The sequence below is a fragment of the Ambystoma mexicanum genome, chromosome 8, assembly GCF_040938575.1.
Source record: "Ambystoma mexicanum isolate Mex_15411 chromosome 8, UKY_AmexF1_1, whole genome shotgun sequence".
NCBI lineage: Eukaryota > Metazoa > Chordata > Amphibia > Caudata > Ambystomatidae > Ambystoma > Ambystoma mexicanum.
This window is the reverse complement of record NC_090929.1, coordinates 306,931,733-306,956,729: the sequence shown is the minus strand read 5'-3', so window position 1 is coordinate 306,956,729 and position 24,997 is coordinate 306,931,733. Positions and strand designations below refer to the sequence as shown.

At 44.0% G+C, this 24,997-nt stretch overlaps 1 protein-coding gene across 1 annotated transcript in view; it reads left to right on the top strand.

Moving 5' to 3' along the window:
• The first annotated feature begins 1,318 nt into the window (after window positions 1-1,318).
• Window positions 1,319-24,997, top strand: part of NELFB (negative elongation factor complex member B) — a 411,812-nt gene continuing 388,133 nt past the window's right edge. The window contains exon 1 of the mRNA XM_069609721.1: window positions 1,319-1,577. Within this exon, the coding sequence (XP_069465822.1) occupies window positions 1,476-1,577 (102 nt within the window). The 5' untranslated portion in view covers window positions 1,319-1,475. The remainder of the gene's footprint in view (window positions 1,578-24,997) is intronic.

The following is a 24,997-nucleotide window of genomic DNA, read 5'->3' as shown; positions in this document are numbered from 1 at the left end:
CATAGTCCAACCCACCTCCCTCCCACACATGCAACCCCTCCCAATTTAGGCAGAGGGCCCCCATTTTTTTTTTACTTTCTCCCTACTAAAATTATTCAAAACCCAACACAACCCTATGGGAAAAATTGGTTCTCCTGCATTCCTTGAGAAACCCTCCCTCCCAGATGCTGCAAAATGTTTCCATGTATGCCAGCCCCTTACCATGCTAGCATTCACTGGCCTTAGACCTTTCATTTAGTTCTCTCTGCCCTCACTGAGAATATGTGCTTATTGTCTATTCAAGACCCGTCACCACATCCCCCAGCCCTCCTCCAGTGCTTAATTTGTATTCCAAAAAAGTGCTAGGGCCCAAATATTTTCTAGCACTCCTGTGACACTGCAGGTGGGCACCACTGCTGCCCCCATTCGTAGTTGCTCCACAGTGTCCATATCTTTGGAATGACACTACAGCTCGCACCTGCTCATTGTGGTTGATGGATGCACCATCACCACTTCATAAACAAAGTGAGTCTGAGACAATAAGTGCTGGGGCTCCAAAGTAAATGCCTGGCAAACAACCCCGCAAATTTAGCACTGCCCCCTCTCCCAGTCTAAAATATAGGCGTCTATTCGGCTATTCCCGCAAACCTATGGAAAGTTGATTGCTTCTCTCTCAATCTTCGAAGAATGCCAGTGTGCACATGCGTCGGCTGAATACATCCGACCGTAGGCTTTCCCTCTTCTCAAAGGTACCAAGGAAGGGAACGTGGTGTAGAGGGTTTTAGCGAAACTGTAGTTACACATACGCTGTAGAATATACAACGTGTGAGTCGCGTCACGATGCAGTTAACACGGTCCCTTTTCTTAGCCCTCCGTACTTTCCACGTTTAATAGACCGACATTATTTTTAAAGTAAACAATGTGCCGTTCCCCTCAAACCATCTGGTATCTTGTAGGTACGTTAACGGTATCCAGAAGAAAATGCCCATTTTAATATCCCATCCAAGAGTACGGATATTCCTGCTGCTCTTGCAGCCCGAGCCTTCCCGTTCACAAAAATCACGATGAGCAACAAGATGAAGTCGGACGCGACTTCTGGTGTCTTGCAGGAACTCCACTGGTATTCGCATTTTAATCTCCGCCACCCAAGACCAACCAGGTTGCGGTTGCTCTTGCAGAGTGGCAACAGAGTCGATCAGTCGAAGCCTTCCCAGCACCCACTCCAAAAAAGGCGAAAATCAGGATGAGGAAGAAAATTACACCGGACACAACGTGCATGGTAAGCAAAGAAACGTGCCCAAAGTCACGTGAAGAGGGGTAGGCGGGACGTTGGCAAGGTCCGTTTCTCGGATGGGAATTGGCCACTACCCTCGTGGTTTACCAGACACGTCGGGACGTGCTAGAGTCACGTGAAGAAAAGTAGGCGGGCCGTTGCTTTGGTCTGTTTCTCGCATGGGAATTAGACACTTCCATTGGTACCCTACTGGGCGAGCAGGATGTACTCCGGGCTGCAGGACCTAGGGGTCGCCAATGGGGAGGATCTGAAAGAGACGCTGACAAACTGTACTGAACCGCTCAAGGCTATCGAGCAGTTCCAGGTCCGTGGAGAGGGTCTGTGTGGGTGGGGGACTCCGGTTTTACTGTATCATAATTTAATAAATATATACACTGAAGAGCACAGGGTTTTCCAGTGGTGACGCGCCACACTTATGCTTATATTTTAGTTCTGTATCGTGGCGTGACAAGATCATGAAAAATTGCAGTACATGACTTCGTTCCAGGTCTGGAAAAGATCCGGGGCAATGCTAATGTCGGGACTGCCGGCACTCGGGGCTAGCTAGCCTTTTGGTTGTAGCTGCTGATCTTCTATCCGGGGCTACAACCAAAAGACCCGAGCCCCCTCAGGCACCTCCTAGCAACGCCTCTGCATCAGCACCTTGCTTTTTGTGCCTTTTGCCGTGGACTGGAGGTGTACAATAGCACAGCTAACCGCCATTGTATTTTATTCCTGGTTAGATTTCGCCAAATTGGTATGCCACACATTTAGCTTGGATATATGGGTGGTTGGGGAAACCGTTCTGATATCTTCTTGCATAATTAAAACACCTTCTTGTGCCACGCCTGTATAATCAGTAAACCTTTTTTGGGCCAGGCTGTCGCTTACTTTCCTGTCTCATCCTAGCTGTTTTGCTACATTCGCTGTGTTCATGCAGTCTATGTTACTGCTACACAATCAACCTGGACGTTGGTATTAGTAATGAGTAGCGAATTGGGGAACAAGATTTTTTCACCGACTGTGTACATATGACCCAACAGGACGATCAATCATTCTTCCGTATTTTCCCAAAATAACTTCTTGCATTTATTGTTCACGTGCGTGGTGCTTGAAGCTCCTGTACAAAATGGTTTTATACTTTTAGTAATGGATCACCTGATCAGTTAACTGCCTTGTAGCAGCTAGCACTGCAACGGAAGTTAAACTCTTCCTCCCACCATGAGGTTATAAGAGCTAAATCCCAAGACATGTTAATCTTGTACCTCAATGGAGTGAACGCTGTCCTTCTTGGCGTCCCAACCAGGCACCTGGCCCCTCTTAGAGTAGTTAAAAATGTGGCTGCATGCCTCATAATAGTTTTGTATTCATATTGTTATTGTTAATGTTCATGGGGCTCCCTGACTGCTTCTGCATAGAATGTTTGTGTGGAATGCTATTTGATTGTTGGGGGATTCGGAGTGACCGTTGAGAGAGGCTTGAGGAGTGGATGTATGCAGTCGCAGTGCGGGGCGCCGGTTTTATTACTCACTTGAAAATAAATCATTTTCTACGACTCCATCGCCTCCGTACATACTTCATTTTGGCGACGAGGATGCCCGGCGTCCCACGAGAACCCACGTTGAAGATAGAGCTGGAGCTCCGAACGGACCGCATCCACGTTCAATTGTGCAGAGAGTAGGAGGTCTTACCAGAAGCATTCAAAGCAATTTGTCAAAGGCAAGTGTTCCCGTTGCGGATGGGTAAATGAGGGACGTTTCGATCGAAAGTGCGATCGTTTCCAGTCATACGCGCGCAGCATCGCGTGTATTAGATTAAAGGACCTTTTGTTGGCTCGCGGTCACGTGATTGTGAGCATTTCCAGTACCAGGATCAGCATTGCGCTTCATAAGAGTAAAGGACCCTCCAGCGCTCACGTGATCGCGCACTTTGTGGACCAGGAAGTCTGGGGAGGATGAGGATTAGGCACCTTCATCCTCGTCCCAGTACTTGGAAGAAAAAAAAATCTTTTTTTCTCTTCCCTCTTCTCCCTACATGAAGATTGAAGAAGGGATGCTCACATAAAGATTATCAAAGAATTGTAAGACGGTGTCTTAGTAACTCTATACCTCCACACTTGCACAACTGTGGAGAGGCCTTTTGAGTTACTAGAATGCAGGGCATAAGTATTCAGCCTCCAGCAAGTTTTTTGCCGACTCCAGGACAACCAGCAGTTGTCTGGTCAGAGTGGAAGGAGTTTTGATTAAACTATATTCAAGCTGTGGAACATGAAAAACTCACATCCCACAAGAAGAAGCTGCTTTTGTTGCATGCCCTTGGATTAGAGGGTCAGAAGAAGTATAGAGAACTTCCAGAATTGACGAGAGATGAAGCTGGAGATGCTGACGAACATGACAGGGCCATAAGACAATTGGACAAGTACTATGCTCCGGAAACTAATGTGGATATAAATTTTACACCAGAGTGCAAAAAGAAAACGAGAGTATTGAGGAATATGTTTCAGCAGTGAGGGTCTTATCGCGGACCTGTCAATTCGGCAATGGCATCACCCTTGATGAATTAATACGAGATCAGATAATTATTCACTCAAAAGATAATATAGTTCAAGACAGACTGTGGATGGTTGGCAATCCATCACTACAGGAGACTATAGCCATTGCAAAGCGGGTGGAGCATAGTCAATTATGCTCCAAGGAGATGAAAGACAAGAAAGAAGAAGCTGTACAGAGCATGCAACGTCACACTACCAAGGTAGTACAGGAACAAGAGGAACAAGGCCAGGTTAATGCACTGCGATCCAAAGACAAGACTGAAGTCACTCCAGGAAAGAGCAATAAAGCAAAAAATCCAGAGTACAGACGAAGTTCAAATAAAGTTCAAGGAAGAAATTGGTCAAAGAATGAACCTCGTACACAATATGATCAAAGATTTCAGAATACCCAACCAAGAGATGGAAACGGGTGTTATAACTGTGGCAGAATTGGTCATTATGCGAATGCAAAACAGTGTCCGGCACTGGGACAGAAATGTGGAAATTGTGGCATAAAAGGTCATTTTACAGTTGTATGTAGAAAGAAGAAGAAAGTTTCTGTCATGGATGAAGAGTCAGATGAAGAAAGGGTGTTCTTCATACATGAACCTCCGGAAGGAGAATTTAAGTGCCCGAGTTGCGAGGTGGTTCTAGATAATTGGAAGCTTAGAGTGTCATGATCTCTGCTTCCAAAAGGTCCGGGTTTTCCCAACTTCCTTGGAAGCAGATCCATAACCCAGGTTCCGAGTGCCAACCAGTCCCAATTGGGACCTTTTGGACCCAGTCCTGGCGCCAGTGGCACCAGGCTCATAAATATGCCCAGTCCCAGCGCTGGAAGCGCCGGACTCATAATGCTTGGGTGGACTTACCTGCAGCAGACCATGCTGCTTACTTGCCTGCCAGTTGAGCCTCTGATCCTCTTCTGTTTGGAACTACTTTTCCTGTTGGGTGGGGCAGGAGCCACTCCCTAGATTCAGAACACTGGAACTCTTCTGGAAAGCAGGAACTCTTTTCTTACCTAGGCGTGGCTGTGGAAGGAGACACCTAAGCACTACAGGAGGCTATTTAAACCACACCCGATGGATGAATCTTGCTTTGCGTTATTCTGCATCCTCTGCAGCAGAACGCTCATCGTGTCTTCTGCATCTGATCCTGGGCCTAAGGAAAAAGGCTTACCATCCTGAATCCAGTCTTCAGCAACACCTATAAAGACAAGAAAGAACAGGTTAGCATTACGGTCTTCAGTGACAGCTCTTCACTTACCTGGTCCATCGGCTGTCACCAACGCCTCGCGCTGCATTCCGGCATCTGAAAGACAAAGGCTTACCTACTCTTCGTGCGCTCCGGAGGTCTTCACACTGCATTCCAGCATCTGAAAGACAAAAGCTTACCAACTCTTCGCACGCTCCGGAGGCCTTCGGCGCTGCATCCCGCATCTGAAAGACAAAACAAGGTGCGTTTAAAGACATTGGGGAACTTTAATACTCACGTGCCATTACTCCTTTCCACATCTAACCCAGTGGGTATTCCGGCACCCTGCAGCCGCTCCGAACTTGTACCTGCAAAATAAAAAGACAGTTAGAGCGCATCGTGAAGCAGGCAACAAGCGCTTACTTACGTGCTTCCAGGCGCTTCTATTCATCACAAGGGCTCCATCTTCAACTCACTTCAGCCCGTCATCCGCCATCGCCGGAACCCTGCAAAACAAGAAACATCATTACTAAAGACTTTAAAGACATTAGAATTACTCGAAACTTACCGTTCGTGCAGTAAACGACGGACAGCAGTCCTCTGAAGTCAAGAGGCCTGCTCCCCTTATCCAGTGAAGAAACTGGTTACAGCACCCTGCCCCGAGGCAGATGGAGAGCACGGCGTTCACTTACCTAAGGTGAGAGCGTTAACCTTTGGGGTTCTACAGGAGAAGAGAAAGGGAAGAAGGGAGACATTCAATAACCCAGTTCCTTAATCCCATATTTTCTATCTGCAGACATCTTACCCTTCGAGTCAGACATACAGTGCACAGAGGTCCAGCCCAAAGAGCCAGCCGTGTGTAACACATCACCTTTGAAGATACGGTATACGTCCAGTCAAGACCGGCGCCTCTACGGGAATCAGGTGAGCGTTACAAGAGTGAAGGTGGATAGTTGTTCACCATGGACAATTATTACTAAGAAAACATGGCAGAACCTTATGACACGTGGTCTCAAAAGCGAGTTGATTTCATCAGACATTAGAAATCCGGGTGGATTTGAAGGATCAAAGATCAAAATGATTGGGTGGTTTTCTTGTATCATTCAATTTAAAGACAGACGAGCACAGGTTAAAGTTTATGTGGCAGAAAAAGGTGTGAACATCATAGGATGGAGAGACCAAGCTGGCTTGAGAATCAGGTTAGATCCATGTACGGAGGAACAGATTCTACTGGTTAATAGTAGTCAACAACGAAGAAAGGAAGTGTCAGCGGAGAAAAATAAAATTAAGTCAAAGTTGGGCTTATTAAAGGATATTGCGCACAGAATTCGCCTCAAGAAAGGAGCTGTGCCTGTTAGACACACAAAGTCTAGACCGGTTCCATTTGCCATTGCTGACAAAGTTGAGCAGGAGTTGACATTGTTGGAATTTGAAGGTGTTATAGAAAAAATTGAGTCTTCCGAGTGTGTGAGCCCCATTGTTGTGGCGCTAAAGAAAAACAGCAAACTCAGGATTTGCGTGGACTTGAGGGATGTCAACAAAAACATAAAAACTGATATTTTCCCTCTTCCCATTATTTCTGAAATGTTGAATTGTAATGGAAATGCGGACGTGTTTTCTACGTTAGATCTCAAGAGCCTATCATCAAATATCACTTACTGAGGATTGCAGAGACATTACAGCTTTTATTACGCCACATGGTCTGTTTAGGTATAAACGCATGCCGTTTGGTTTAGCGTCCGCGGCAGCTGTATTTCAAAGGGTTATGATGCATGTTCTTAAGGGTTTAAGTGGGATCTTTGTGTATCAAGATGACATTATTGTGTTTGGAAAAGGAGTTGAAGAACATGATAACAGGTTGACAGATATGTTGAAAAGATTAGAAGATGTTGGTTTGAAAGCAAGTGTAAAATTGGAGTTGATGAAGTAGAATATTTAGGACATACTGTAAATGGCAAAGGGTACAAACCAAAAAGGGATGCCATGGAAGCAATTAAGGAGTCTCCTAATCCTAAGAACAAAGATGAGTTGAGATCATTTTTGGGCTTATGCGAGTATTATAATAGGTTTGTTAAAAACTTTGCGAGTGTCACAGAGCCTTTGAGAAAATTGTTGAAAAAGGATGCTAAGTTTCTGTGGAATGATGATTGCGATAAGGCGGTAGGTTTCATAAAAACAGAAATATGTAACTCTTTGGAGTTGGGAGGGTTTGAGTTTGGTAGGATGACTAAGATCACAGTGGATGCCAGCGGGAATGGTTTAGGAACAGTTTTATCACAGATAGACGAAGATGCCAAGGAGAAAATAATCAGTCATGCCTCAAGAGCCATTTCAGATGCAGAGAGTAGATATTCAGTAATTGAAAAGGAATTACTGGCTTGTTCTTGGGAGGTGAATTATTTCAGGAAATATTTGTGGGGAACAAAATTTGTGATTCAGACGGACCATAAGCCATTGATTGAAGTCCTTACAGTCAAAGGAATGTGCAAAGCCTCGCCGAGATTGGCGAGACCTAGTCTTAAACTGCAAGATTATAACTTTGTAGTGAAGTACGTGCCTGGAAAAAGGAATGTTGTTGCTGATTTTCTATCTAGATTACCATTGGGAAGTAGGCAGACAATGGTGGAGATGGATGATGAGATGGTGGCTGTTGTGTCTGAGGTCACGTCCAGGGATACCTGGATTGAGGAGTTGGGCAAATATATTGAACTGTTACAAATCAATGAATACACGAAATCTGGATGGCCTGAAAAGAAGGCAGTTAGCGAAGCATGTTTGAGATTCTGGGAGGTGACGGATGAATTGTCAATGGAGGATGGATTTCTAGTGAAGGGGGACAAACTAATTCCCCCACGTAAGTTATATGATGAACTTATTGAAAAAGCACACCAGGGTCATCCTGGCATTACGGGCACAAACAACAATGTGAGATTGAAATACTGGTGGCCAGGTAGCGATCTGATGATAGAGAGAGCGGTTAGAAATTGCTGGCCATGTCAGTTCAGTGACAAGAGTTGTATAATTGTCAAGTCTAAACCTATTAGCATTTGTAAGGGTGAAGCACCATGGGAAATGGTAGGGATTGATATTGTTGGGCCATATCCAAAGTTGATTGGTGAGAAGAAGTTCTTGATAGTTTTGGTTGATTTCTACTCAGGGTGGCCTGAAGTCAAGGCAGTGAGTAAAATTGATAGTCAAGAGATAATAAAATGTATCATGCAAATTTGCAGGGGGGAAGGATTTCCCAAAATAGTCATTAGTGACAATGGAGTTCAATTCAAAAGTAGAGAAGTGAGATATTTTGCAAAGAGATCGGGGAATTGAATGGAGGTTTTCAGCTTTATATCATCCACAAACCAACGGATTAGTGGAGAGGTATAACCGTGTGATTGGGGAGGCGGTAGAGTTGGCTTTGAGTAATCATTTGTCGGTGGATGAGGTCCTCAAGGAGAGGATATGGAGTAGTAGGATGTCTGTTAAGAGGGGAATGGATGTCTCTCCATTTGAATTAATGAGGGGAAGAGCTCCTAATACTTTGCTTAATCCAGAATGGGTTAATCACAGGAAAGCTTTACATAGTGGAAATCATAGTTTGGTCAGACATCGGGTTAAGAGTAGTTTCTCCACAGGAGAGCCCAAGCTGAAAATCTTACCAGGAGATTTTGTGCGAATTAAGTTTGGAAGAAACGTGAGAAAGGGTGACCCTAAATACAGCAGTCCGGTTGAGGTGGTACAAGTGTTCAGAAGAGCTGTTAGAGTTGCTGGTGGAGCTGTGTGGAATTTGGATAGGGTCAGTAAATGGATGTGGAAAGGGAAGCATGGAAGAGTTGGGAAATTTGGAAGTGAGAGAAGAGCGACAGATTTGTTTGGCGATTGATCACATTCAGTACGAGTTGGAGGATGTGAATGGGGGGGATAGTCAGACCGGCTCGAGAAGCAAATATCTCTCAAAGTGATGATGTTCCTGAACATAGTTTTGTGCGTAATACAAGAGAAAGAAGATTACCGTTTTGGACCAGAGATTATGTTATGCAAAGTTGAATTCTAATTTTTTTGTTGTTTCCTGCTGACTAATATTATAGTAATTTCATTTGGTTTCCAGACTGTTATCGCTGTCATGTATAATTATAAAGGTAACTTTGTTTGCTTTTCAATATTTAAAGGGGGGGGTGATGTTGTATTCATATTGTTAATGTTCATGTGGCTCCCTGACTGCGTCTGCATAGAATGTTTGTGTGGAATGCTATTTGATTGTTGGGGGATTCGAAGTGACCGTTGAGAGAGGCTTGAGGAGTGGTGTATGCAGTCGCAGTGTGGGGCGCCGGGTTTATTACTCACTTGAAAATAAATCATTTTCTACGACTCCATCGCCTCCGTACATGCTTCAAATAGCAACTAAGAAGTTTGATCACAGGTTACTCTTCAAAATTGCCAGCATTCCACATGAGGCAACTACTGCCTGAAGACGAGCCTACCTAGCCACAAAACTCACGGGCTCAGGTGGACACGGTGTTAAGATGGATTTCTGAACTCTGACCTGTTGGGGAGAGGTTCAGAAGGCCAGCTGAGTTTCTTGGAACAGGGTAACCTTCTGGACAAGCCAGACCAATCAAGGTAGCATTGGCGGCGATCAAGACTAGGTCTCAGGAGGGGTGAGGGTGACTGAAAGACCTCAATGAGCACACAGAGTAAAGGGCACTTACAAATCACTCCCAGTCAGGTGTAGATACATTAAAAGTACATTTATCCAAGGCCTTTGAGTTTCAATACACAGTAATGTTCAACAGTAATACTTTTAAACCAATACAATCGTACTAAAATACATATATACAAGACCAAGTGGCCTAAAGGGTTAAAAGCACATAATGGGTCCACAACCTGAAAAGGAAGGAAGCCAGCAGTGCAAATATTATTTAGGCAGTTCTACAAAGTTCAATTCCTAACTGAGAGGCAGTCCAGTCCCTACGAAGAGAGGAGCCTAGCGCTCCATGTACTTTCAAATGCTGGTGCATGCGATAGGGCGAAAAACGGGTTCTCTTGTAGGGTCTGTAGCAGCTCAGGAAGGTGGGTGAGGTGATGCAGAATAACTTCCCACTATTCATGGAGGGTCTTCTCCAAAAGGGCAGAACCGGTTCCAGGAGTTGGGAATGGTTCGATAGCTCAGGCTATCTGTGGAAAGGAGAGTGGCCCCCAGGGGACACTTGTGCGTAAAAGTGGGTGGGTGCGCTAGGGGTAATCGGTAAGGGTTGCAAGTACTCACTGACACCTGGCGCATTCCGGACCAAAGATTGGCAGTCAAGCCCACTTCGGTTGCAGGTACAAATGTGTCAGTAGTGCGGCTCTGCGGCTTTCAGCGGTGAAGTGTTGATTCCCAAACGGGACAGTGGCAATTGCTCTGCTCCTGGTGGATGGATCTTATGACACGGCACGCTCCAGCCAGGGACTTCTCCCATGGACACTGAAGGTGGTGCACAATAAAAACGTTTTAATTTTTATTTGATTCTTGGTTTGAGTAGGCCCCAACCCGTCTCACACCCACCTTGAAAAGTACCTTGTGTCGCAATGGACCATGAACCAGGCCGGTGTGTAACAATGAAATATTTATTTATTTAGAATGCAATGAAAAATCTGAGCAAAACAAAATTAGGGCAGCAGCCATCACGGTGTGGCAATGCAAATGCAAAATTTTATAACACAATTCAACTTCTAATGTAAAATGCCTACACCTTTAATAGAAATGGAAACAAAATCACTTTTCTTCACAATCACAGATGGCACATAGGTTATGCGTTTCCATGTGTTAATCTCCCCGCAAAAATATTGCGATACAAAAATATCGCATATTTTTGCTGTGATATTGACCCATGGACCCTGCGGGGGACACCCCTGCAACACCTGCATTATTTTAAAATGTGCGGGGGACACCCTTTCATCCCCCGGTCCCACAAAATATACTCCCCAAAAGTATCGTCTATGGCGAGACAAACGGCCATATGTACGGCGATATTTTTGGTGGGGATATTTTGTAGGGATACCGGTTATGCACTCCCCCTGCAACACTTCCCCCAAACACCTGCTGACTAAATTCTTTGTGGATCGAAAGCAGTGGCAAGGAGTCAGAAAGAAGAGGGGGAAATCAGATTTAAGATTCAGCCCACCACCCCAGAATGGGAAGCCAGAAACAAAAATGTAAACCCTCAAAATGAGCGAAATGGCTTACTCGGAATTTACTGGTTACTAATAGATCAGTTTACACTGGTGGTAGGATAGCTATGACAGAAATGTCTGTGGCTGCACTGAAGAGACAAGGAAATTTACGGGCTACTGAGCAAGACAGCAAAGCACCGTGAACACAGGTGAGAAAATCGATTTTGGGAGGGAAACGATGCACAAGAAAATGCACGCTGCAGAATTGCAGTTTTTTTACACAGGCTTTTAGAATAACAAGCAGTTAAGAAAGTGGGCGTAGCAGGCAAAATCGGAAATCGGTTTTTAAGATCAGAGATGCAGCTACAGAATAGATAGGATACTGAGGGGAAGGGGTGACTATAGGATGATGGTATGGGTTTTTCTATTGGAAATGGAAGTCGGATTTTTAAAGAAAAGCAAAATACACAGGCAAATTCAGTTTTGTTAGGACAATGACTATGTCTACTGAGACTATATTTTAAGGACTATAATTGTTAAGGAAAGGTACTTGTCCTGAGGTGGTTGAGTTCAAATTGTAACCAGCTCACCATGAATCTCTTTATAGGGGAATTCATTGATTATTTAAAATGATACGAGGAATTTACACAGATAACTGAGAGAATCAGAAAAGGAATATGCTAACCGATATGGACTAAAACAGATTCTTCTAAGGAAAGGGTTAACGGAGGATACTGGCAATTTGGGATATGAGTGGGATTTTAATGGGATTTCAATAGGATACAAGGGTCAAAAGAGCTGGATATGCAGTTTCTGGCACTGGGTGGTAGGATACTTAAAAGGCAAGCTTGAGTTTGGTTATTTGGACATCCAGCAAGGTCTCTGAACAGCGGGGCCAAGGATCTGGTCACTAGGCAGTGGGGTCAAGAGATCTGGTCACTGGGTCAGCTGGGCATGGTCTGGTCACTGGGCTCTCCCAAATGGGATCAACTGCCTTTCCTCCTTTCTCCCTGGATGCTTGGGTACGGCTGAATCTGGAGGGTGGTTCTGCCTGGATGGATGGTCCTGCCTGGATGGACTCAGCTGCCTCTGGATCTGGTTTTGGAGTCTTTGAATCTTGAATATTGAATATCCTTGTGTCTCCCTGTCTCCCCCTTATATAGCCAGAGTGACATCATAGAATTTTAAAATTTGGGGGAAAGTACTCTGGACTTATCCATCTATTGGGAAATGCCAGGCTACTGGTGTTCCCTCCTCGCTCCGGGCTGATTGGTTCAGGGGAAGTGACATCATGTTATGTGTGTGCATTTTATGACTCCCTTTGTCTCACAAGCCTATTTTGTTATACAAAAATGAGTTATGGAGCAAAACATCAAATATATACTAGTCACCATCATAAAAAGCAGATCTGCAGATCCCATATAATTGGCTAGTCCGAATGCCAATTCTGTATGATGTTGCATCACCCTTTGGCCCAATTTTGCCATTTCCAGGAAAAACAATATTTAAAATTCTGCAAATGGCTACGCATATGCCCAGTACTATTTCGCATATTTTCATCAAGTTGGATGTCTGTGCCGTTTATAATTCACCCAGAAATGCATTTTCCTGCCATTCCAGTCCACCACGTGCCAGAACGATGCACATGGTCTCATTGTACTTTTTTCAAAATCACATGAAAATTGTCATAATTTCACATTGCTGCTTATTCAGATTGCGGGGAAATATATATTAAAGTATAAATGTCCTTGATTGTCAGTGAGGTGGATTTACCAAAAATGTGGGTGGTGCTGCCACCCCCACAACCGAATTGACTTCCCCTGGGTCAGCCTAATCACAGGGTTTCCATGATGCCCTTTGAGGCGAGCGGTGTCAAAGGAAATCACACCTCTTGGTGAAAATGCTGGTTCCCCTTGGGTCCTTTGTTCCTTTTGGTAGGGATGCCGGCCAGTCTGACGAGGCTGCAGACTCTCATACTTTGGCCCTTTCATGTGCCCATGGGGGCTGGTTCACTTGTGGAGGTAATTATTTTCCCATGGAAGGCAGGGCACCATAGTGCCTGGGCCAACATGTTCTTCTGGTTTCCAAATTTTTATTTTCTTTCTTTCAACAGAAACCAAGTCTTTTTGGGAATAAATGTACATTTTAGGTAGCCATGTCACTTTAACCCCCCCACATAGACAATACTGTTTCTATGTGAGCAACACTGTAATTTGTCATTTTACTTTTAAACAGCATTTTCCTGATTTTTCAGAAGAGCAAATTCAAACGTGTGTTTATTTCAGTTCATTTTGAGTTTACCAGTGCGGTTTTTGCAGCACACAGCGCCTTATTAATTAACCTTCTGGAGTGCTTTTACAGATATGGTCAGTTTCGGGACACAGAGAGATATACTGCCAAGCATTTCTTTGAAATTGACATGAGAAAAAGAAACACAGCGTTATTTATTTCCTTTACAGCAGTTTGTGCGCGATGGTTTATAGAAAAGAAAACGCAAGCCGTGTTTACATGGAAAACCAAATTCTTTGCCTTTCAAGTAATTTCCCAGTACATCAGCTGTTCTGGAAATGTATTGCCTCACATCTTGGTACTCAGCAGAAATAAAGCATGCCAGGATTGGTTTCCATGAAGGGCACAACTCTGTGATGTTTTAAAATGAACTCGAGAGCAAATTGCAAAGCCGTCTTGGATGTTGTGTGTGCAGCTTTAGTATTCAGAAAACAGAACAGCAAATGTGGTGCCATTCTGCATGCAGGTTATTTTCAGATGATTTCAAATGGAGGTGAAACAATGCTGAGCACTTCTTTTGGTGGCATTGTTGTGTTTAGTGCTCGCCACATATATGCAGCATGCGCTGCCTTTTTTCTCCGCATTATTTCCATGTTTTCTTTTGTTTGAAGGGATTTCTGCAAGGGCCTTAAATGTACCCCACATTGCGACGTTCGTCACCACAGTTGGGCGACACGGTAACTGCGTGTACTCCAGTTTGGGCGCTCTCTCTTTACTCCAGACCTGGGAATGCCAAGTGTACGAAATTCAGTGTTAAAGTGCAGTGAACACAGAGCTTGTGATGCTTCAAGTTTCAAGGGTCTCTTCGAAACGGCGGCATTGTCAGAGCAAAGGTCCTGCGCAAGCTGGTCAGCCCACTGGTTGGCCCAGGGACACTTCTGAGAAGGCTTACTTGCAGGATTTGAGGAAGGTGCCGAGAATATTTGGTCCCACTATTCCAATGGGTCGAAGCATCTTCGCAGACCTTATAGTTCGATCAGATCCAGAGGGGTCCAGCGGGACGACAGCGGGCTCAGGGTGCCAAACCTTCCAACGGGTCACCAGCAGTTCCTCGACTCAGCGTCTTAGTTTCAGGATAGTTGGATCCTATCTTGGGTTCAGTGAGAACTCAAGAGATCGACATGGTGTGGGTGTTTGGGGCCTTCTCATATCCAGGATCTCCTTCACGCCAAAACAAAGACGACCCAATGGGAGATCTGCTTACATACAGGCACACCAGACGTGGACCAATCACGGGCCCCAGTGGTCCCAGTCATTCTGGCACCCAGGATGTCTATTGGAACTAGACTGACCATCCCACATCCTAGAAGCACACACAAAAGGTGTGCAGAAGCCAGCGAAAGCTTGGCATTTCGTGGGAGAATGCATGCCCAAATAAGGACTGCCCTGGATTGGCTCGACCTGGGGAAGGCAAAGGGGCAAGATGGCCAAAGGAAAGGACAAAGAACCTTGTGGCATGGCCATTTTGGAGCCAGGCCACCATCCTGTCCCAACCGCGGTAAACGCGGGTTTGCATAGCATGAAAGGGTTAAAATAATGCGAACTGCCACCAGCCCTGTACAAGGCACATCTGCACTTCTCTTGAAAAATCCTTTTGAAAACAAAAGGAAGATCCAAGCGCATTGTATTGTAAGGTACATTGTGCACTTGTTCCATGTTGCAGAAAAGTTGCAACATTGAAAAGAACTACAGGAAACAGGCTCCCAGTACTGTCTTTAAGGGCATACCAGTTTCCCCATAATAAATTGAGCGAAAGCCCAGTGTAGTGCAACTGAAGGCTGTGCTTCACTAGTAAAGTCAGACTATGGTGTTTAAACAGCAGTAGAAAGTTGGGGGAGTACACAACTGGAGGGAAAATTACTAATAAATGGAAATCTTTCCTAACGCCCCGTTCGCTAGGTGCCAGGCCATTGTGAGGCTCAAGACTAAACCACTTGCAGGACACCATCCCTGCGGAACATGCCAGTGTGTAAATTTACTACCAAGACTCTGGACTTTCAGATCAGAGAAAAAACATGCAAACTAAGTTAACAGACTAATTGTATGATGAAACACGTGATATAACTGCATTGAAGGCCCATGTCATTTCAGATATATGGGGCAAACAAAAAGATGTGTAAACACCGGAATATGTGAACACAGAGTGCGCGTTAAATGCAAGATCAACACTGCCCCCCTGGTTGAACACTGCACTGAGACACTCACTGTATGACCTCAAGTGGTGGGTACTGGATACAGTAAAGGTTAATTCTAACATTGAACAAAAACTGTGACAAAAGGAATCCTGCTGCATCCACCAGTTGAGGACTCGCACTGAAGGTCTTAATGAACCGTTAATACTATAAATACACACAGTCTGTACCAGCTCTAGCACTTTAGCCGTGATGTAGCCTCTATCTGCACAATACAACACACTCCTCAGGTGCCATCCTTGGTGCCAGTAACAGTAAAAACTACAAGCCACCTTATGCATTTCTGTATATAAGCAGACCCAGGATATATAGCATGGGACTGTTGTACAGTAATGGCTGCCTCTGTGTCAAGACCGTAATGTGGGTTGGGCCACACCACTTAGTCCCGACCCACTCCCTGAAGGCAGTCCCGATAAACTACATTGTAACTGCCTGTTTTCACCTAAATCCATAGAAAAACCAATTTCAGTTTTTCTAAACAAGCAGTCTTGGATGCCCTCTAGTACGTTTTACTACACCTTCCTTAAGTCAATAGACTTCCCACGTTTTATTTGGATTTTTATGCTGCATGGTTAAATGACAGTGTGGATTACAAGCAAACACTAGTTCATGTGTATGTCCCTCTGGTTTGATGTACATAGCCATAACTTGAATGTACAGTATGGCACTGCGGTACATTAATCGGCTGTGTCCCGTAACTTGGCATTGTATACAATTCTGTCCTCAACATTTGGGGCCACAAATCCGTTCTAAGTGCAGACCGTCTGACTAACCTGTGCACGGATGAAGTATAATGTTGTGTAAGGAATTCATGGTGGCAACAATAAAGACCCAGTGATAACAGTTCAAGGGTGTTTATTAAACTGCAACGGTAGGTTGGAAAACGTCTAATCTAAACCTAAATCTAAGATGGGAGCAAGCTTCGTCCATCAAATAAAAACAAGGCAGTCCTTGTGGGGTCTTGTCAAATAAAAAATGCCTAAGAAAAACCTATTTCCAATCCTTATGCTAAATACAGAAGAAACGCTAAATACAGAAGTGTGGGATAATATTCATAATAAAGAATGAAGTGTTCACAAAGAATCAGTCAGGATGTGGTCGTCGGGGTATCCCTTCCCCTCATTTTTAAACACAGGATAAGGGAGGATTCCGGAGCACAGCACAAGCTCAAGCTTTCCCAGCACAAGCCTCCGCTTTCAGATATCGGGGCCTTCGGTGGTCAAGTCTCTTTTCTACAAAGTCTCTTGCCGCCGTGGACCTGATGAATTCACAATAATAAACAAAAGTTCCTTTCTGCTTGCAGGTTTGGGTGATGCCTTTTACCCTTGGATCCCCCTCGTCCGGCATAGATCCCTAGAAAGTTAGTGATAATCAGGACCTCCAATAGCTATCTTGCTTTCAAGTGCCTGACGGTTCAAAGTATCTATCTAAACAAAGATTCAATAAAAGTTCTAGTTGCACTTTGGGTGATACTTCCTCACCTTTGGGTCCCCCTCCTTCGGGCTCAGACCCCTCTCGCATATCGCTTTCCCCACATCGGATTTGCTCTGCTTGTGTTCAAGTGTTGCTGGGTATCGAGTTCACCATAGCTCTGACTCTCGTGTTTTCTCCATGTATATTCACAAATCTTTGAGTGATGGCTGCTCACCCCTTGGATCTCTCATTCGGGCTCCGACCCCTTTGGCATTCACAAATCTTCGGGTGATGGCTGTTCACCCCTTGGATCTCCCTCGTTTGGGCTCAGACCCCTTTTGGTATTCACAAAGCTTAATGTCTTTTTACACAGTTCATTGTGATTATCCTTCTGCCGGGTTCACTCGCATCAACACACTATTTCAGGACTTTAGACTTCACCCCCCTTTTTCGGAATCCTCTTTCGGTTCACTCCAGCCAACTTTGTCCATTGCAGGATTCACTTCCCTTAGCTTCACAATCATGTGTCGGTCAAAGACCTTCGACTGTACCGAGGATTTTCCAAGACCCTCGTATGACCATTTGACCCTCTTCTCGCCTTTCCCAAGGCCTTCTGGTTCTGGTAGTTTCAACAATTGGGCAATCACCCAGCTTTTCTTGAGTGAGCACCCACATAGTGCCAGACTCTCTGCTGCTGGTTTTCCCCTTTTCAATATCAATAGTTTTGTTATTTCTCAGTTCAATTAGCCATTTGCTACTCTCGTTCAACACATTTTGGTTTCTGATCGGTTCTCCCCTCGACTCACCGGCTGTGATGAACCGCTTTGCTTTTATTCCCCCTGAGTCAAGGTTGGTACCCCGGAAACCAGTGTCTCTCCCCGGCTTGCTTATCTGCGGAGGAGCGGCCTTGTTCTGACACCTGCTACAACACACAGTGGCTATTGTTTGCGGTCTTACGATTCCTTCCGCAGAGGTTTAACGGGCCTTGTTTGGAAAGGGCAAGGTCTCTTCTCTCCTTGTCACCCTCTTGGTTTGCGCCATCTTTCTCCTCCTCTTGAACTGCCATGCTGACTAAGCCCTCTCGTTGTGCGGTCTGCCTTGCTTGTATTGTGCTCTCATGCTCCACCTTTTTTTCCTGTGGGGAAGGGACTGGGCTGTCGGGTGTGTGTGTTTCTGGTCAGTCGCCTGACTCTGCCTGACACTTGTGTTGGTACAAGTCATGTTGACGGCACTGGTGTTTGTCAGTCTTTCACAGTGTGCAAAGATGTTTTTGTCAGAAAAGGGGGGACTATTGTATTTAAGCATCCTACATAGTAGGCTGGGGAAAAGGTGTTATGGGAAGGATCTCACCCGTCTGTGTCGCACCTCTACTTCTCAAGGGCCCCCCATCCAGGTGATCCTTCCTCACTTGTCCACCCCCAGAAACTGGATCCAATAGCGATGACTGTGTCCTAGCCACCTGGATGAAAGATCCCCGGGGCTAGTATGTGAGACACCCTCCGGTTTCTTACAGTTGCACGCAGTACCTCTTTAAAATGTTTTACTATCTACATCACCCACCCATGGTTTATGGGTTGTGTCCCGTTACACAGCATTGTATATTACTTTGTCCTCTGTATCCAGGACCTCATATCCGTTGTGAACGCTGATTTAGATATTGGTTAACATCTGTAGAAATCTGACTTGCGTAGTATAATGTTGCCTTAAGAAAATGCTTTACTGTCTATATTACCCACCGCTGGCATACGCAATAACTAAGCGCAGCTTCTAATTCTCCTATCACCCCCCTCGAATCCCCAACCCACAGGCAGCGCTCGGATAACGCTTTAGGCTAATCACCATGACGCACAGTGTCTCTTCCAACTGATGCGATTAACGTCACTTTTGCCCTCTAAAAAAAGAAAAAGCCATGTCCACGTCTGCTTCCCAGCGGTTCGTCACGGACATTGAAAGCATCTGACGCTTCAATCCCCGGACTCAGAGTAAGTGAACGGCTCTGAAAGGACACTCCCCTTTTAGGAATTGGCCCTCGCTCTCACATTCTCATTTGAGTTTATGAGGCGCTGGTTTCGCTGTCTTTTGTTTTTATTTTATTTTTTAGCGCACACGAACAGATTACTCTAGCATTCTGCATTAACCCTGAACAAACCTTGAAACAAATGAAACTGATTTATTCTGTTCCCACGCATCCACACCTTCTCAGCCCCTCCTCCTTTCTCCAGCAGGTATGAACATTCTCATTTAGTTTATGCCACTTAGTCCAAATATTATTGTCACATTCTAATACGCACATTGGCCACTTTTTTTCCGACCAAGGCACCGCACAATCTGAAGCCATTATTCATCAAGCGTGACTTACTGAACTGTCCACCAAGGTATGCGCCCTCTTTGAAGTTAACATGAAGCAAGACACAGACAACAGATTCAAAGTTCAAATAGAAATGTTTTATGAACTCGAATGTCAGGATGGTTGTAGGATTTCCCTACGTAAAAAAACTAAGGAAAGTCTGAGTCAGAAAGTTCAATTTAAAAGTCTGTCTGTGTTCAAAACCTATACTTGCCCTCACAATGAAAGCAAAACAATGTGTAGGGATGTCGGACATAAAAAATAATGTCCCAAATAAAGTTCTGAGCTTCCAGCTCTTGGCTTACTTCTTTGCTTCCCTTCCCCGAAGTTCAAGATAGTTTCACTTAGTCTCGGGATTCCCTTTTATTTTTTTATTTTTTATTTTTTTTTTATTGCTATGGTTGAAAAATACAACCTTTCAATATACATAAAGAAGACAGTTCCAATTTTCTCATCAGTGAGTAAAATATATTAGTAATAAAATTAAAAGAAAAATGTAAGGAAAACACAACATCACATAATCAGTTAAAATACACTGCGGTGCAAACATGTAATATTTCAGAATAAAAGTTTGTTTACAATTCAACTCTATTACTTTTGGTGTTGGGCGTTAGAGGTAACATTTTTTCATCAAAATTGTAGCCTAATAAAAAAAGTTATAATTAAGAGACATGTAAAGCTCAGAGGGATAAGGAGTTTAAAAGTAATGCATTGATTATCTATGACACATGGAAGTTTAAAAGAAATTGGAGCATCAATTTTACAAGTGACGGAGGTGGCAGCGAATGATTAATACAAAATAACTAGTCCAAATCCAATTATTAAAGCAATTTCATAGTTGCAATGCTAACGCATACATTCTCACCATTAAAACCCTGTACCACAGTTTTTCATAAGTCAGATAGTCAGATTTAAGTATTCTCGGAAAAACGATTGTAAAAAGGTGGTTTGTCTGTGAGATAAAGAAGGACAGAATGACAGAATCTGCACAGTTGATCGACTTTGGCAATTGCCTTTCCGACAAAACAAAACATCTCTTGTGAGCCATAAAATCAGTCAGAACCGAAGGAATAAATTACTGTAAAATCAGCAGGGAAATTTGACAAGATGAGGTTCAGGCACACATTCTTTTGATCTTGTAGTTGCCGCATTCAAAGTGTTGGTAAGACGTACATTGTTGCCGAGTTAGAATCCATTTGTAGCGCCATAATCACATTTTGGCGCAATCCGGATTTGATGTTAGGAGCAGAATTGAAATATCAGCCGCTTTCTGAACTGCAGGATGGTGTTGTTTCCAAGTTCTCATGAAATAATCCTCATTTGTTTCCACATAGGAGGCCAAGTTAAACGACAGTGAATCTGGGTCATGAGCCAATAACTTTTTTTTAAGCAGGCTACATATTATGATATTCCAAGTGAGAGCAACCCCAACTCATGTCCGACTATGCACATAGGTTGGCTAGCTGGTAAACAAAGCACTTGTTTCCAAAAGAGGCCCTCTAGTCGTTGCCAGAATCTTTTTCCAGACTCGCAGCACCATAAACAACAATTGGCATGACTTTCTGTCTATAGTACGTGATCAAAGGTAAAGAAGTGTATCTGCCTTACTTCCTATGGATTATGCCAGCCTGCGCAACAAATGTCTGTATTTTCTTCCTTAGCTCTAAACGATATGGTAAATCAGAAGGATGATTGTTAGTGTTAAGACCCAAGTAATGATATTCACTAACCACGGGTGCCATGCAGAAGCCATGTATATGAGCATTGTCTAGTATGATAGGCGGTCGCACACATCATGACCTTTTGTTTTGGCTAAGTTTATTGTTAGCTGATTTGCATCCGTTTATTCTTGTAAGGCTTTTAGTAGTTTTTGTAAGCCGTTCGGAGTCTTGGATAGAAGCACTTGGATCATCTGCATAGAGTAGCCAGGGCACAGAACAATGACCAATTTTAGGGGATCAGAGAAAATCTTTGTAAAGTGACGATGCATGTGAGATATGAAAAAACTGAATAGAGCAGAGGCCAGAATACACCCTTGCTTAAGGCCCCAGACAGTCAGAATGGCCATTGATAATTTGCCATCTAGGAATACGCGATTCTGGACCTATGTATTAGATCGCAGCTGTAAGACTAGTCTGTATGCGAGCAGGGCAAGTTGCTCCTGCCAATTTGCTCTTTAACAATTCATGAGAGACAGAGTCAAATGCTGTTTTGAAGTCCATAAAGGCCATATATATTGGTTGTTTCACTTGCTTCCCATGCATTTTGATTGCGGTCATAATCGATAGATTAATAGCAGTGCCTAGCCCTGGTACGAAACCCGTTTGAAATTTATCATGAAGATGTTGATCTGTCATCCAACAATTAAAGTCTTGCAAGATCTAGCGAGCAAAAAGTTTCTCAGGGGCATTTGGTCTATAGCTCTCGGGGAGCTCGCGACTGCCTTTTTTAAAACATTTTTTTTTTAAATGGGAGCTATAATGGATTTTTGCCATGACGGGGGGGATCTGTTTGTATTTGACCACGTTAGAAAAGATGCTCTGTAGAATTGAGGCCCATGCTTCAGGATGTGACTTCAACATGACATTGGTGAGCCCATCAGGTCCAGGAGCTCTAGATGAGCTTAATTTGGAGATTTGATATGTCACATTTTTCAAATTGAATATTAGTATCCCCAGATATATAATGCTGAAATGTAACACCTTGAGATTTAGGTGCCTGAGCATACAGCGTCTGGAAATATTGAATCCATTCCTGCTCTTGCACTGCATTAATTTGAGTAGGTGCTTGGGAAACATGACTTGCACGATCCCAGATGGTGACAATGTTTTTTGGTGGTTAGGGCATTCAACATGTGCTCTGCATCTTGTCGCATAATTATGGCTCTGCATGATTTAAACCAATTGTTCTACTGTGCTTTGAGATGTTTTGTTCTTTGAACGCCAAGCTAAAGGGGCAACCTAATCAGGTTTCTAAGACTATAGCGTAGTTCAGCCTTTCTGTTACACAAGTCATGATTGTTAACATGTTTATGCTTAAAGATTGGTTGTGCAGAGCTAGACGGCTGTAGTTTAAATATTTGTAAAGCTGCTACATACGTTCCATACTGACTTAATCAAATCAGGGGTGAGCACGTTTTAGTGGTGTTGCAGGAGGGTGTTTAAAATGAGTTATTGATCTTGGTGTCCGTCTAAATCTATTCCTGCTGCAAGAGATTGTGATAGTTGGTTTGTTATACTCGGGTAGAAGTTGGGGCAAGGGCCGGGTCAAGAACATGAGTTTGCAATCTCTATATCCTGGGGGACAATTCGGAAGCGCTCGACTATAGCGAACAAGTTCTTACTAGTAAGTATATTGTCGATAATGGCTGATTGTTGACCTCTTTTCCAGGTACTCTGTGGCAGTATATCCTTCAACTGCGCCATTGATCATTCTAAATTGTGTCTCCTTCATCAGGGATAGCCATCGCTGCACAAGTTGGTCAGTTTTGCTTGGCTTTTCACATAGACGATGAAGGTTAAAGTCACCCTCTATTAGCACATGATTAATGGCATGCTCATTCATGATTAGATCTAAGATAAAAGTAATGTCCGGTGTAAACACTCTGTTTCGATACTGGAATGATTCCAATAAAGATTGACGAGAGCTAGAACTTCACAAGGAGTTTTAATTTTTACAAGTTGGGTGTACATTTTCGGGGTGGCCCAATGATCTAACTGTATGCCTCGCACATTTTTGACAGGAACAAGCAGACCAGCCATGGGCCTACCGTTGGCCTGAGTCTTGGCAGATAGTAAGGAAATGGCATGATCATCCCACACAGGAGGTCCGGCTAACCAGGTTTCTTGAAGGTCAATTATGTCAGTCACCTAACAAATTAGTGACAGAGTTCAAAAGATGATGGAAGGCCCTGGTGCTCCAACTAGCGACATTCTGCTGTGTTGGTATGAGTTGCACATTTTTACTAGGACCTTATAATTGCAAAATGTGTCTGGGTTTGTGTGAATTCCCTACGCGCCGAAAAGTCTCAAAGGCCCCTTGAGTGCAAGCATCTTACAAAGGCAGATTTTCCATCAGGTTGTTGTAAATGGGGGCCTGGGGGGATGAAATCTCAGGCATGCTGGATGGTTGTTCGTGCAAAAGGACGAAACCTAGTTGAGACAACTGCTCTCTGGCTTGCCATAAAATATTAAGGACTACACCAGATTGAATCCACAAGCGGACAGCTGTTAAGTCGTTTCCATGCAAAAATTGCACATTTTATCTCAGACGAGCAAAGGTCTTCTAAGGACTAGACATCACTAAAAATGTTTAGAACACTTGTCCTATTGAGGTCATAGACTGGGTACGAGCCACCCCGACACTGGAGAATCAACTTGTGATGATGTGACAGAAGTGAGGAGGCTACTTTACTATTGCAGGACACTTTTGGCTGCTAAAGAGTATTCTGGGTAGTGACAGAAGTTCCCAAAAGGGAAGACGGAAGACTCTTCTGCTCTCGTGCTAGAAAGTGCTGGCGGGATTGCCAAGTTTAGTGCAAGATTGTGATGTAGTGCTGGCTGTTTAGGTTTTTGTTTCTAATGAGGATTTATCAAGGTTGGTATGCAATGAAGAGAAAGGACCATGTCGGGCAAAAGATTTGGCACTCTCATTTCATTTTTTTTTCTTTTTAGTGTGAGGAAATTGTCAGCACGAGGATCCTGAGGCTCAATGTTGTGATCAGCTGGCTCTTCAGTCGGTGATGACTGAGATTGGGAAACATCAGATTTCTTATTTTGAGTTTCCACTTCATGCACTAGAGCGTCGAGAGGTCTGTAGCGAAGATCAGCTGTAATTAAATAGGTGGAAGCTGTAGTTGCTGGCATTGCTTTCGACTGGATGATTTTGCGAGAGCCGGATTTCGAAGAGCTCGGCAGAACGTTCATATTGTTTTGTTTTTTTTCAAAGCTTCACTGGGTTTTGAAGTCGCTTTTGGCTGGGGGAAGATGGTAAATGCCGGTTTGGGAGATGAAGGAAGAGCCCCGGGATCCTGGGGTCAGCGAGCTCCATGATCTAGAACAGTTGGTTTAGATGACAGGTGAAAAAGAAGGTTAATCAACAATTACTGTCGATGTAGCACCTTTGGAGGGCACAGCAAGTGAATTGTGAAAAGATTGCAGCTTTTCCTCAGTTTGTGTTAAATGAAGCAAAGTTTGGACACCACCCAGACACTGCACGAGTAATGCCATCAATAATGCAGTTTGCTTATCGAATTTTGTGTCCAGTCTTTTTAACAACTTGGTCAAAGACATGAGAGCTGTGTTCATCGCAGTGAGTGAGATTTCGATTGAATGTATTGAGGAAGCTTCAGAGGAAATCTGTTGTGCGGTGTGGGATTGACAAAGGAGATAGAAAGATCAGAGGAAGAATTTGAAGTGGAATTTTCAAACATGATTGGGGACTGGGATAAATTGTTAGGGCGAGGCGCACAAACTGGTGAGATGTGAGTAGCCATAGCTGTTAGGTTGGAAGTTAAGTCGGTCACCTCCCCATATATAATAGTGGCCGGGCATGCGATGGAGGAGAGGCGCTATTGTCAGGTACGCAATGTATTGAAGTGAGGGCAGGACTGGGGTTGTTTGAACTTGGGCTACAAC